The sequence below is a fragment of the Barbatula barbatula genome (genome assembly GCF_947034865.1).
Source record: "Barbatula barbatula genome assembly, chromosome: 12".
Taxonomy (NCBI): domain Eukaryota; kingdom Metazoa; phylum Chordata; class Actinopteri; order Cypriniformes; family Nemacheilidae; genus Barbatula; species Barbatula barbatula.
Window position 1 is genome coordinate 738,935 of NC_136775.1, and position 14,353 is coordinate 753,287.

The 14,353-nt window shown below is 39.6% G+C and overlaps 2 protein-coding genes across 3 annotated transcripts in view; both read right to left on the bottom strand.

Annotated features, from left to right (window-relative positions):
• Positions 1-1,476: 1,476 nt before the first annotated feature.
• On the bottom strand, positions 1,477-9,210 carry rbm24b (RNA binding motif protein 24b; the record flags this gene model as incomplete). Of its 2 annotated transcripts, XM_079469151.1 has the most annotated exons (5): positions 1,477-3,506; positions 7,129-7,188; positions 7,778-7,832; positions 8,833-8,956; positions 9,040-9,210. In XM_079469151.1, the coding sequence occupies 5 exons, from the start codon at positions 9,208-9,210 to the stop codon at positions 3,185-3,187; spliced, it is 732 nt and encodes a 243-aa protein (XP_079325277.1). In that variant the 3' UTR covers positions 1,477-3,184. The 2 variants fall into 2 exon arrangements, with proteins under 2 accessions (XP_079325277.1, XP_079325278.1); XM_079469152.1 differs by lacking the exon at positions 7,129-7,188.
• Positions 9,211-10,606: 1,396 nt separating this feature from the next.
• Positions 10,607-14,353, bottom strand: part of kif13a (kinesin family member 13A) — a 42,395-nt gene continuing 38,648 nt past the window's right edge. Inside the window, exons 38-39 of the mRNA XM_079469150.1 lie at positions 13,142-13,844; positions 10,607-13,054 (exon numbers count right to left, since the gene is read on the bottom strand). Of these exons, the coding sequence (XP_079325276.1) occupies positions 12,933-13,054; positions 13,142-13,844 (825 nt within the window). The 3' untranslated portion in view covers positions 10,607-12,932. The remainder of the gene's footprint in view (positions 13,055-13,141; positions 13,845-14,353) is intronic.

A 14,353-nucleotide genomic window follows, 5' to 3' on the forward strand; every position in this document is an offset into this window, starting at 1 on the left:
TAGTTATTCTTTCAGAAGTCTGGAGTTTTGTGATGGTAGAGAGCGTGATGGGTTGTAGTGTCTGTTAGATGAGCGGGAGATAAACCCTTTAATGCTTTATAGTACTTCGTCACTATGGTCAAAGTAAAACTAGTAGTGAAAAACAGCCTTGGTCTGATGCTCGTAGGTCATTTACAGTGTAAGTGGGTAAGTTACTCTGAAAAAGTAATGAATTACTAGTGACGTATTCAATAGTGTAATTATATTACTGTTCAAGTTCATCTCTCCAAAAAGAATTTCATCACTTTAATCTCAAATTAGTTTCTATATCCTACATCAACCTCGATGAGTGAAGTGATTCATGAAACTGCTCTTTACATTCATTGAAATACATCATATAAAACTACTTAAAGTCGTATTATTAACTGGCCAAAGTATACAAATGTGAGAATTATACATTAAAGGTGAACGGTTTGCGTGCTATGATGTGGCCTAAAGCCCGACTGAAAATGTTTGTGTAAAACAGATTCTGCTTTCTCTAGACAGATGTGGAAGATTTGATATCGGTCTATCGTAGTTTCTTAGTTCATTTGGATCTAACGTCGTGTCTACACCGGACATCACAACCTGCTTGTTCCTAATGGGACGAGCCTGTCGACCAGTGTGGATGAAATGTAAACTTATAATGGGTTCTAATGCGTTGCTTATGGTGTAAGTGTGGTCTCTTTATAACAGCTTAAAGCGTTTTGACCCTTGACCTGTAGGGTGAGTGAGGAGTTAACAATATTATCAGTGGGTTCTATTGCAACGCTAATAACTCTTTTAATAGTTTAGTGGGGACGGGGTCTAATAAACCTCATAGGACAGATATAAAGGTTTAGCATCGGTTAATGATTTCATTTCTCCTGCGGTGAGCTGGAATATTCTGATCAGGTGGTGTCTGGTTATTTGTTGGGGTAGCAACCGTTGTTAGGGTCAGTATCTATGAGGTTCTGGAGGTGCTTGACCGTTTTACTTCATTTAGGTAACCAGCACTGCCATGTGGACATAAATGGAGATGGACTGGGATATCCAATTTATTTTCAATATATGTGTTTCTGTATTTTATTCATGACTGTTATTTAGGCCTTATTTATATATTTCTGAAGAAAATATAAAAACACGTATATTGAGAATAAGTTGGATATGTCCATTTATTCTCCACATGGCATTGCAGGCAACAAATCAAATAAAACATTTAAATCAAATATTATGGGCACAAGGGACAGTGTTGACAGGGCAGTAAATAAAGAGTGTATTTGACCTTCATCATCACGTGACTTTACAAACTCTTGAACCACATCTAGTGTGAATAACAAAAAGACAACAATAGAATGACTCCAACACCATTGAAACTATTCAAAAAGGTTTTAGAGAACCACAGAAGGCCAATGTTGTTGTTATGAATGTGATATTTCGAGTCAGAAATTAACATGTAAATCCTAAAAGTAATGTATTTATTACTGGTTTATTGAAACGTCTGTTTATGTTTTACCAGTCCAGGCACATTTTCAGTTACTATAAAGCAAATTATATATTACAATCTGTCTGTATGGGGATAAAACAATGAATTATATTTTATCATATCATCTTTTAATTCTTCATTTTTGGACCAATGAAAGAATGTTAAATTGTCACGTTAAAACAAAAACAACTCACCGTATATGAATCATTTTTATTGCTGATATATTTTCTTTTATACGTATTATACAGCAATATTAAGGATATTTAAAAGAATCCTAAACCTAGAAAGAAAAGAAGAAGCGAAATACCAAGTGAGCTTGTATTTCTATTATCCAGACATGTTATTTTCATACAATACCTTAAAAATCACCTCAAAGTATTCTTAAAGGTCCAGTGTTGAATATCCACGGAGAGAGAAATCAATCATACAAAAAGGTAAAAGACAGTTGGTGATACCTGTCGTTGACACACATTTCTTTAGATATATTGACAGTAGGATTACATACATAAGAGAATTGAGTTGAAATCAATCACATAGAAGAATTGTTGCTATAACCTGAAAAAACACAATGAGTGGAGAATATTTTCCCTGTAATGAATATCTGATCGTCACGCTACACAGAGATAGCAGCCATGTTTCCATGTACATTAATACAAAAAGGACTAAACAGTGCTCTCATCAGATCAGTGTGTTTCTCAGTAGTGCTGACAGAATCCTGGAAGACATAAACAATTCACAGATTCATAAATCACTGAAACGCTATCAGATATAAGGCACAGAGAACTGTAATAGATGCCAATAGAGGTCACAGCAGACTGATCAGACAGTGAACATACAGTACAGCTTCATATATGTGATCAAAAGAGTTCCAGCAGCAGTAGAAATACCATTATAATAAATACTGTATATATCAATCTTTAAGGCACTTGATCTGCGTCAACATAAACACAGCTGAGGCCAAAAATAATGTTCACTGCTGTTCCTTTCAAACAGTTGTGTGTGTATAAATAAACGAATGTACGTACATCCCCTGATTCAACACTTGTGCTTATTGAGATGACCAACATCTGTGAATCCTGTTCACCGTTATTTTCATCAAAGGAAGATTTTTAATAGCCCTGTTTAACACAAATACATTAATCGTACAATGTTCATGTGACTCGTGTGTGTGTTTGTCTGAAGTCAAACATCGGAGACCCAATCAGTGTTAATCTGAACAAATGTTAAAAACGATATTGTCTCAAAATAATGTTGTATAATTGTATTAGTTATATCATATTCATTTGGCACGCATTGGCTACTTTAATACTGTTGAGATGTCAGTACAAACACTATTTGGTAAAGATTCAAACACAACATGAGGTTTAGTGTGAAGCCCTACTTAAGTAATGACATTTATTTCAGTGAACTGTCCCTTTAAGAATTCTTTTTTGTGTGTATGTGGATCACTGGTGACTTTTCTGAATCTACAACCTGTGACTCGTTCTTACATTCACAAGTACTGGACGGTCAGTATAGAACGCTACGTTTGGGCTTTTAGGTAATAAATATTAAATACTTAAAATAAAACAGCAGTAGTATGAATACCAATAACAAAACAATAAAAAAGTCTTTGCTGTGTCTCTTTGGCTAACACTGTCAGAAACCAGAAGCGGTCCGGTGACCGGCTCTGTTCAGCATCAGGACCAGAGATGCCGCTCATCACTGCATGCGGTCTGTCTGCAGCTGCTGCGGTTGATACTGACTGAACGGAGCCGGCGCGGCTCCGGGCACAGGTGACGCCAGAGGCTGTTGGACATAACCATAGCCGGCGGTAGCGACGTAACCGGTGGCTGCCGGGGAGGCGGCGTAAGGATACTGCTCATATGCAGCAGCAGCGGCCGCAGCTGAATACTGCGCATAGGCGGCGCTGGTGTAATCCAGATAAGGTGAGGGGGAGGCGGATGCGGCTGAAGGCTGGACGTGAGGGATCACCATGCTGGGCTGGACAAATGCCTGCGGGTACACGTAATGAGAAGGAATCCTGCAGGGCACAGACATACCCAATTAAACAAGAAACAAACAAAAACATTCACATCACAAACAACTCACAGAGAAACTCAAATGCACTAAAGATTATTAAACAGCAGAGCATGCTGGGAAAAAGTGAAGTGTGATTGCTTCTTTACCCATTATTATTATTATAGTATAATATCAATTGTTTTGTACACTTTTGACTGACGATCTTAAAGATATTTTGATCTAGAGGCGTAGGCTCAAATACATGGCAATAGCACGTTAATAATGTGATACAATGTTTATTTTGCTCAAATCTATTTGGATTTTATAAAAAAATATATTGAAAAAATTATATAACCAATAGGGCTGCACAATATTAAAGAAAAATGTGATGCTCAACATAACAAACATACATGTTTTGCTTTATTTCTTAACGTTAAATCTCTCTGCTGTCAACCTAAAACTTATAGACTATAGACCACTTCGCAAGATGTGTTTATTTTTTTAAACTCATATAAATAATTGAAACTAAAATATGAATTTAACATATTTAATAATGTTAGTTGCATTTTGTTCAACCATTGTGTATTGTTAAAAATCGGAAACAAAAAGTTATTTTTCTTTGGATCAGCGTTGTTACATCATCCAAAGTGGTCTATATGTAACTTTGAATTAAGAAAATAATTCAGTTGTATATCAAATATTGCGATCTGCATGTTGCGATATTTCAATGCTTTGAAAATATTGCGCAGCCCTACTAACAGTGAGTAGAACAACTAAACTATCATTTCAAAATGTTTTTAAATGGATTTGGTTTAGATGTTGAAGATCAAATCGTGTCTATACACAAATGGATATTAAAAGCTTTTAACTATGCAAAACCACAGCAGAAACAAAACACAACACCACCCAACAGAACTCCACTTGGAGAATACAACACAACATTAAGATCAATTCAACATCAACCAGTGCGCCATTACACAATATTAATGAATAAAACGTCAGACACACACACACACACACACACACACACACAAACATAGAGACACACACAAACATAGAGACAACACGCACACACACACACACACACAAATAGAGACACACACAAACAGAGACACACACAAACAGAGACACACACAAATAGAGACACACACAAACATAGAGACACACACAAACATAGAGACACACACAAACATAGAGACACACACACACACACACACAAAGACACACACACAAACATGGAGACAGACACGCACACACACACACAAATAAAGAGACACATACAAAAACATAGGACACACACACACACAAACAGACACACACAGATACACACAAACATAGAGAGACACACACAAACATAGAGACACACACACACACACACACACACAAAGACACACACACAAACATGGAGACAGACACGCACACACACACACAAATAAAGAGACACATACAAAAACATAGGACACACACACACACAAACAGACACACACAGATACACACAAACATAGAGAGACACACACACAAACATGGAGACACACACAGACACACACACAAATAAAGAGACACATACAAAAACATAGGACACACACACACACAGATACACACAAACATAGAGACACACACACAGATACACACAAACACAGACACAGACACACACACACACACACACACACACACACACACACACAAACAGAGACACACACAAACAGAGACACACACACAAACATAGAGACACACACACACACAAACATAGAGACACACACAAATATAGAGACAGACACACACACCTAGCTTACTTTTCACCCCACAATGAAACAAACATGACGTTAGATTTCAATAAAGAAAATAAACCCTAATTTATGCCCAGTAAGATGCGGTTAAACCTTATGACATGACTTTCATTCTGTAATTGACGCTTTTATAGAGAGGATTCATCTGAAGTTATAATGTGTGAAGTGCTACACTTACTACATTTAGTTCACATCATTGTAATGTAAATAAAAATACTTTTCATTAAAACCAAACATGTCAAAGCACTGAGAAGAAGTGTAACGATCTTAATGGTCATAAAATTCTAGTTGGGCAGATATACAGTATATAAATATATATATATATAAATATATGACTGAAGAGATAAAACAGGCAGCAGCCGGTGAAAGAGAAGTCCTCGCACATATGCCACTGAGAGAACAAATCAAGTCAGTATAATAAAAGACAGCACAGCTGCGCAGCATTACTAAACCAACCAGAAATAACGTCTAAAACAGCTGCATTTGGTGACAGCACACAGCAGCAGGGTTTGTTGCGGGGCAGACTGGACAGCACACAGCAGGTGTCGATGTTAAATCTGACCGTCCACTCCATTCCTTACTGTCAATCATCATGAGTGACAGCACAGGCTGCCCGCCGAGGCTATTTTCTGCTCTTCTTATGTCTTCAAACGAGAATCTGACCAACACGTGTCCCAGTGAATCCAGACATTACTGTACAATGAATCTTTATGGACAACACGGTCCGTTAGAAACGAACCAGACCGGTACATCTCAAGGAAGAAAAGAAGATCTGGACTGTATGTCCACTTCATCTAGTTCAGGTTAACTCGGTCATTATTTATTCACGCTGGTGACCTGTACGAGTTTCTTTCTTCTTCAGAACGCAACAGAAGATATTCTGAAGAATGTTGATCATCAAAAAACAACACATTTCTCAAAATATCTGCTTTCGTGTTTACGGAAGAAAGACTCACACACAGGTTTACAAACACACGAGAGAGAGAACAACGGCCGAACGCATTTTAGGTGAACTCTCCCTTTAAGAGATTTTCCAGAATAACAACTGACCAATATAGTATGAGAGTTAAACATACTCATGTGTCTAAGCTGCTGTGTGCATTTCACTTTTTTGACCTTTCAGAGTTGCCAAGCGTCAGGTCTAATTTAAGTCGGTTTGTAATGAGAGCGGACAGAGGCCGAGAGTCTCTCGTGTGTCTGAACACCTGTTGTCTTCAGCAAGATCTGAATGTCACGCTGTGTCTTTGAGTTCCACGCTAAAGCAGCTGCTCCGTGGCCTTCTTTACAAGCTTACACACTCATCTCATGCCACACCAGTCGACCAAAGCGTCCCAGAAGAGCGCGGCTAAATGTGAACATGGATGGACAGTCGACACAGCCTGGAGATCTACACTTCACATAGAATCACAGATCTTCAATCTGAAGTCAGAAGACCAAGACAAAAGCATCATTAGTCAAAAAAAGAGGTACACGAGAAGACTCGCTGAAGCATGCAAGCGTCGACTCAAACCCAGAGCCCTCCAAAACAATGTTGAAATGAATGATAAAAACAGTGCACACATCTGCTCCTTGCACCCCAAAGATGTTTCGACAATGTTTTCCAGAAATCTTCCAGTTAAAGCACACGGTTTAGCTCTCAGCAACACTTCAGACAGGTGCAAACGCACACAGACTAACTCTCTCAAAACAACAACATCCATGCAGTCTGATCACCGTCTGCGAGTCTCTGAATTGAGCGACTGAAGGTTATGTTAACGGACAGCGAGCCTGTCGGATCAGAGAGAGACATGTTTGCATTGAAAAAGAACGAAGTGCAAAGAAAACACGCAACACGACACAAAGTTCACACGCACACACCTCATGACCTGGCGAAAAGGAGACGAATAGAGTAGCGATGAATGATCATCTTCACCGTCTCTACGGCACAAGGAAAACAGCATTTTATAACACAGATGAATACCATTGATCCTGTACACAATATTAAAACACGCTGGATATGACATGTAACAATATGATATTGTTCATCGTAGCTTTACTGTAGCATGGTGCTAACAAGGCCAAGGTTGTGGGTTGGATCCCAGGGGATTGCACATACAGTACTTAGTAACAGTATATATAAATGTAGCCGGGTTTCCATCACGCTGGTTTATGCGCATTAAATTTGCATCCGAATCGATTGATGGAAACGCCACATTTCGAAATACAAAGCAGAATTAACCAGTGACTAGTTAGATTCAAACGGTGCTTAGACGCAAATGTTTTCTGCTATATTCCAATTTTGCGCATTAGCCAAATTTTGAAACTTTGGATGGAAACCGGGATAAAGTCACTGTGATGGAGACAAACTTTATTTAAAAAATAAAAACCTTCCACGCTTCAACGAGGATGCGAATGGAAGGATGTTCTCAATATCATATCTTTACATCGGACGATACAAACTACTCGATTTAAACCCATGAAACTTTAAACAGAAACAACCTGAAGTCGTTAATAGAGACACACTTACCCATAAGGCCGCTGGATGAATGTAGGATGTATTTGAGGGACACCAAATGAAAACCCTAAGAAAGAAAAAGCAATTCAATGGTTTTATCTCACACGAATAACTCAGTATTGACTTTAGTGTTTGCTGTAGTAAACGCTACACTGTAGTATGATACAGTACCTTAGGACACTTCGGTCATGAATTTGTCGCTCTCTAGTTGGGTCCAAACGTATAGTATTAATGGTTTTGTTCAGATCTTGGCTGTGTAGTAAAGTCTTTTTTTTCTACTATGGAAGTCAATGTGGTCCAAAAACTGCATTCTTTTAAATATCTTTCTCTGCGTTCACCAGAACTCAAAGGTGAGTAAATTAAACCAGAATTAAAATATCTGTTGAACTGTCCCTTCAATATATATTTCTGTAGTATTAAAGGGACACTCCACCCAAAAACTCTTGTCATGAATTATTCAACCTCTTGTTGTTCCAGACGTGTATAAATGTCTCTGTTGGGTTGAACACACAGAGAGATATTCTGTAATAATCTGAAACAGTTCTGAAGCACCATTGACAGCCATAGTAGGACAAATGTAGACGATAGTCAAAAGTGCCCCAGAACGGTTTGTTTTCCTTCATTCCTCAGAATATCTTCTCTTGTGTTCAACACAACCAAACAATGACTGAAAATGGTTTTCCTACTATGGCAGTCAATGGTGCTTCAGAACTGTGGCTTACTCACATTATCCCCAAATATCTCTCTGTGTGTTCAACCCAACAGAGACATTTATACACGTCTGGAACAACAAGAGAATAATTCATGACACAGTTTTTGGGTGGAGTGTCCCTTTAACTATGATAAACAGTGAACCTTTTTTACTTTGTTATGGTTTAAAAACACTTCCGTATCTAAACATTTTACAACTGTAAATACTACGATACGGTATTTCTATGTTACGATCAACTGGAGAAAAAGTGCCCCGAAATCAAAAGCTTCATGTCACCATGACAACAACATCCCGTCTCCCGCAGACAGGTCAGGAAGAGTGAATGAAGTGATGTGGATTGTGTCTGTGGTCTCACCTGGCTGCATGACGCGAGGTTTGGCCCCCAGGTAGGCCAGGTTGACGTTGGCTTTCCTCCCGTCAATGATGGGGTTGGGGTCTTTACAGGCTCGTTCTGCGCCTGCGCGGTCAGCCATCGTCACCTGCGCGCAGTATAAGAGAAGCTTGAGGAAAGTTTTGCCAAACGAGGTCGGAAAGTTTTAATAAAGGAAGATGAGATACTCACAAAGCCATAACCTCTGGACTTTCCCGTCTGTCTGTCTGTGATGACAACAGCTTCCTCGATGTCTCCGAACACCTCAAAGTATTTCCTCAGACTGGAGTCGGTGGTGTGATACGGCAAACCGCCGACGAAGATCTTAGTGTAAGTCGTGTCTTTCTGTGAGCTGTGCATCATCAGGGATCAAGTTCAATACTTCAGTAAACAAAATACACAAACAGCGCAAAGAAATGACAACTGAAGTGAAACGTGCCCGACTGCGTCAACATCCACATGCGTCTGCGCGCTCTCGCTCACACGCGGCGGACTCACAGACCCCGCCCACGGCACGAGGCCACGCCCCCCTCCTTACCAAGAAGTGCTTTATTTTGCTCTATATGACTAATATGATTCATTTTGTTATTTGGTTGAATTCATCTTTATACTGAAATGTGACATTTCTGTGTTGATTTCTATTATTTATTTGCTCACAAATAATAAATCATCCTTAAATTTTCAACATTTGATTTTTCCCAATGTCAAAAAGAAAGTGTTTACCAGGATGTTTTAATACAGCGTTATCTTTACAGGAGAGCGAGATCTGATGTTAAGGTTTCCGTTTGCATGTCGGGTACCGAGCAATTCATTGAATAAACTTCAACACATTATATTTACTTGTACACAGACGTCTTTAACATAAAGACTCTCAGCAGGACTCACATTATACACTTGCTAGTGCGGTTTGGTTTATCAAATGTACAAATAGCTAAATCCAAACATTTTCTGAAGAAATAGAGCCCTTGAAATCACCACTTTCAACATTTCCATGACTGTTGGACGTCTCCGGTCATATGAATCCGTTCAAGTTAGAAACTTGTGCCGTTGGAGTTTTAATTGCATGAAAATCTACCAGATCTGTTTCTTGGCATCCGGATGCTGTTACATGAGATTGTGAATCATATGTGCTGTGTAATGCGAGGGATTTACTTCTCATGTAAACATTTGTGTTCCGGCGACATCATTGAGAGAACAGCTGCTCACTGACACACGATGACCTCTTGACCCCAGAGTGTCGTGCAGGTCAAAGTTCACACCAGCAGTGAGAATGAGACATAATCAGCAACTGTCAAAAGTTAATGTACGAGTTTGTGTATCATATAATGCTCTTTTGTCATTTCATTATCATTTCAACTCCCACATGAAACTAAAAGTCTGTGATTTATTACTAATACTAACTTTTGTGCGTTTTATCTTTCTTCCTGTAAAGCTGCCTCGACACATGAAACAAATTTGAAAAGAGCTTTATAAATAAAACTAAATTGAATGAATGAAATTAAGTATTTATTATACTACATTTGTTTTTTATATATATATATATATATCATTTCAATTAATTTAAATATTTTTATTACACAACTCACGTCAAATAAAATCTAGATTCTTGAATATTTACTTTGAAACGGGTTAAAACACTAGGAATGATTACTACAGTTTGCCGTAGTAAATATAAATATATGCTACAGTATTCGTTCGTGTAGGTTTTTAAACAACGTCCGTCATGTTTCATCACACGAAGAAAGGAGACACGAGTGTTGAATTGTGATCGCTCTGTATTCTACAACATCTTTGTATCAACAGTTTGCAGAGACACAATATAAATACGGTTCTGTACATTATAACATTGTAAATACTATGTTCATACATGATATGTACAGATCCTTGTTAAGGAGAGCAGCATTGCTTTGTCTTAAGGTCTTGGGTTTATATTCCACAGCTCACACACTTTCATTATTCAGCCTATAGCCCATATTCCTCCTTCCATCTATAGAAAACATATTTATATTGGCTTTAGTATCACAAACTATACAAATCGGACGATCACACGCACACACACGTATTGAAATGCTTCAGTATTAGACAGGTGAACCTAGAAGTCATTCAAGATGTAAAATACACAAACAGATCTTTTGTCGGTACATCAGGCCATCTCCTCCTGTTTAGCGATACTCAAGGATTTGATCAAGAAAAAGGTGCTCGTCCGTCTCCAGAGAAGCACAAATGTTTGTGCCTGGCACAACTCCAATGTGCATCCAGGATTGAGTTCCTCCAGTGCAAGCGTTCAGACAGCAGTCCTTCCACATTTACAATACCACGACTGTCCAACTCATAACTCCACCATGATTCTGATGGCTACGTGGCACTTAACATTTCAGCATAAATCTTTTCAACAAATATTATGAAAATACAGAAGAATAAACACGTGCTTATAAAGTCATCTACACAAAAAGATTGAAGCGTTGGGAGCTTGCGCGGCAGATTTAAAAGGCTGTCTTTGGTAACACCTGATATCAGCACACAAACAGTAGTACGTTCTGATGTTAGACAGAGTTTAGTGTATAGAGTTAGTCCTATGAGAAGTGGTAAATAAACCCACATGGAAGTTTATGTGACGTTAGTATTTCAGTCGTATCAACGCGGGATATAATGGGATATAAAACATTTGTGCAACTCAGCAGCATTCAACTATGACATGAACATGTACGTCAGGTTTCCGTCCATTGTGAGGACATTTATATTGTACCAACTGTGCATTCAATCCACTAAACCTCACACAATGCCTTTAAACATGATCAAATATGCATCATTTAGTCTGTTTATGATTCAATTATGAGTCAAGTCCCCTCAATGAAAGATAAACCTGTACGCACGTACACACACGATTTATTGCCAGGTAATGACGGAAATCAGTCAACACATAAAACATATCAATTGTAAAGACCAGTGTTTCTCAACCACGTGTTCTGTGTCCACTAAAGCCGGGTGTTTTTAACTATGATGCCAAGGAGCCCCAAATAAGATGAACCTTTTGTGAGGACCCCCTCTTTCTAGACTTGCATTTGTACTGTAGCGACTCAAGGAAAGTGCAATTCAAGAAGCTATAGTGAAAAAACACTCATTAGAGGTACAAATAAGAACAATTCTGGAAACTACAGTATGTGTGTATAAAAAAACACTAACAATAATAATGTTCAGTAGACTTTTACCATTTCTGCTTGATTTTTTCCCTGAAATTCCTGGGGACCCCCTGCAACCCCTGGGAATTCCAGTTTGTAAACCCCTGCACTAAAGGACCTCAAGAGGACTTAAAATGGTTTAAAATGTGACCCGAAGTCTGTTTTCTAAATAAAATGTACACAATGTTAGATTCTGAGAATATAACCATGATGTCTTTCATATTGACGGCGTAAAACCATGTCACAGATTAAGATTATAAAGAAATGAATGCTTGAACTCAAACTGTGACGCTCAAAAGGTTTCGAGACTTTAGCCTGAATTTCACAGACTGGGTCACAAAAGACAAAACCAGCTTTAAATGTCTAGTGTTGGGTTACGTACTGTACTTAAAGTACATAATGATCAGACGACCGTTGGCTGAACGTCTGATGCTTAAGGCACACTTTACTGGAAACACTTCAGCACGTCGAAAGTCATCATCTTATTGGTTGAATTTCACAGGATTTCCGGTAGACGTGCGCGTCGTGTTCTTTAACGGTCCGCCTGGAAACCACATGAAGACGTCCGATCTAAGTAAGCAAGCTGTGGTGTTTACAACGGTTGCTATAAGAATTCATCACGATCGACTAAACGCTTCATTCTTAAAAGTATGCGAGGTTCACGGCATAAACGTACAATCATTGTTGTCGCATTTGACACGTTGGTGAACGTACTCCGGTCTGTTACTGCAGGGACATTTCCACGCCTCTACACATGACGCGGCACAAAACGAAACGTGATTGGTTGATTTACCTGTCAGTCATATGGTCTCTTGGGCGGGCCTTGGCCAAGGAAAGTGGCGATAAGGCTACGCGAGACTACAGTGCTGGTCGTTATTAAAGCATCAGAAATGACACGCTTCACATTCAAGTCAGTGTTGGGTCTGCGGACGAGGGTTCTCTGGTGAGACGGGACGGCTTCACGAAGACACCGTGACCTGTGGCACAGCGGAAGTACACCCTGCCCTCCACCGTACCGTTGTGTTTGCCTGTAAAGAACAAGAAAGGTTGTTTGGTTACTGTCTCTTGATTTCTTTATGGCAGCTGACATCTAGATTTAATCTTTGATGACGTACCCACAGAAAGATCCAGTTCCACTCCAACCCAGATGCCTTTAGCAAACTCCACCCCTCCGACATAATGCACCGTCCCGCTCCGCTCGCCCACCCAAACCTGCTCACCGGGGGCCATCCAGTCGGGCAGCTGAACCACGGGTGTGTTCTCATCCTCGCTGGAGACTGCAGCATCCTCCAAATCCAGCTCCGAATTATCATCGGATGCCGGAACGCCGGGAGATCCTTCTCCATTGTGGAGATGACTCTGGGGCGTTGTGTCAGAGCCCGTCTCAAAACCGCTAAGATCTCCTCCCTCGCCGTCATCTGCTCCCTTAAAGTCGGTGAATTCCTGACTGACGCTCAGCACGCATCTGTCTCTGCGACGAGAACAGCGCTGAGCGGGGACGGAACACGACATCAGGTGACCTCTGGTGTGTTCCTGGGGGTCTGAAGTTTCTCTGGCGTTGATCTGATCACAGCTCTCGCTGCCGCTGAAGAGCACATCTGATAGAGTGGCGGTTGAGGCACTATGAGAGACGTAACCGCTGCTGGCCGTGGGACTCCGGGATACCTCTTTCTCTTCAGACGTGCACACGCCGGCCTCCGGGGGCTCCAGACTGGCATTGTACACCTCAAAGTTTGCAAAATCCTCGGGGACGTAAGGCTTGAAGTTCTGGAGCTGTGGGACGCTGAAGGCTGAATCAGACTCCTCCTCCTCTGAATCCTGACCAATCATCAGTAAGCACACAGGAAACCGAGTCAGTAGATTCAGATACTATAACGACTGCAGCACACATAAAAAAAATGGAATCTTCTGCATATGTAAAGACTTTGCACTGGGGATTATCTGTGAAAATCTACTAGACAAAAACAAACTCGCTCTTATTTATGTTCAATATTAGCATTATATAAATAATATACAGGAACGACACAAACACAGTTTTTATCTGTAACACTGAATGTGTCATTGAGAGGAGCAGTGTGATGTGTGGAGTAAACGTGGTAAACACACATGCAAGACACATGAGGACAGTGACATATGATGAAGATGATGAGGCAGATTTATAAAGAAAAACAACTGAAGAATTGAAATATAAAAAATACAATTCAAGCACTTTCATGCTAAAACTAAATCAACAGTTCTGCTTTTATTTGGTTCAATGTCAAATCCGTCTGTCCTGATTTAACTATTTATTTTTATAGCAATTGAATAAGTCATAAGGTCTGAATAAG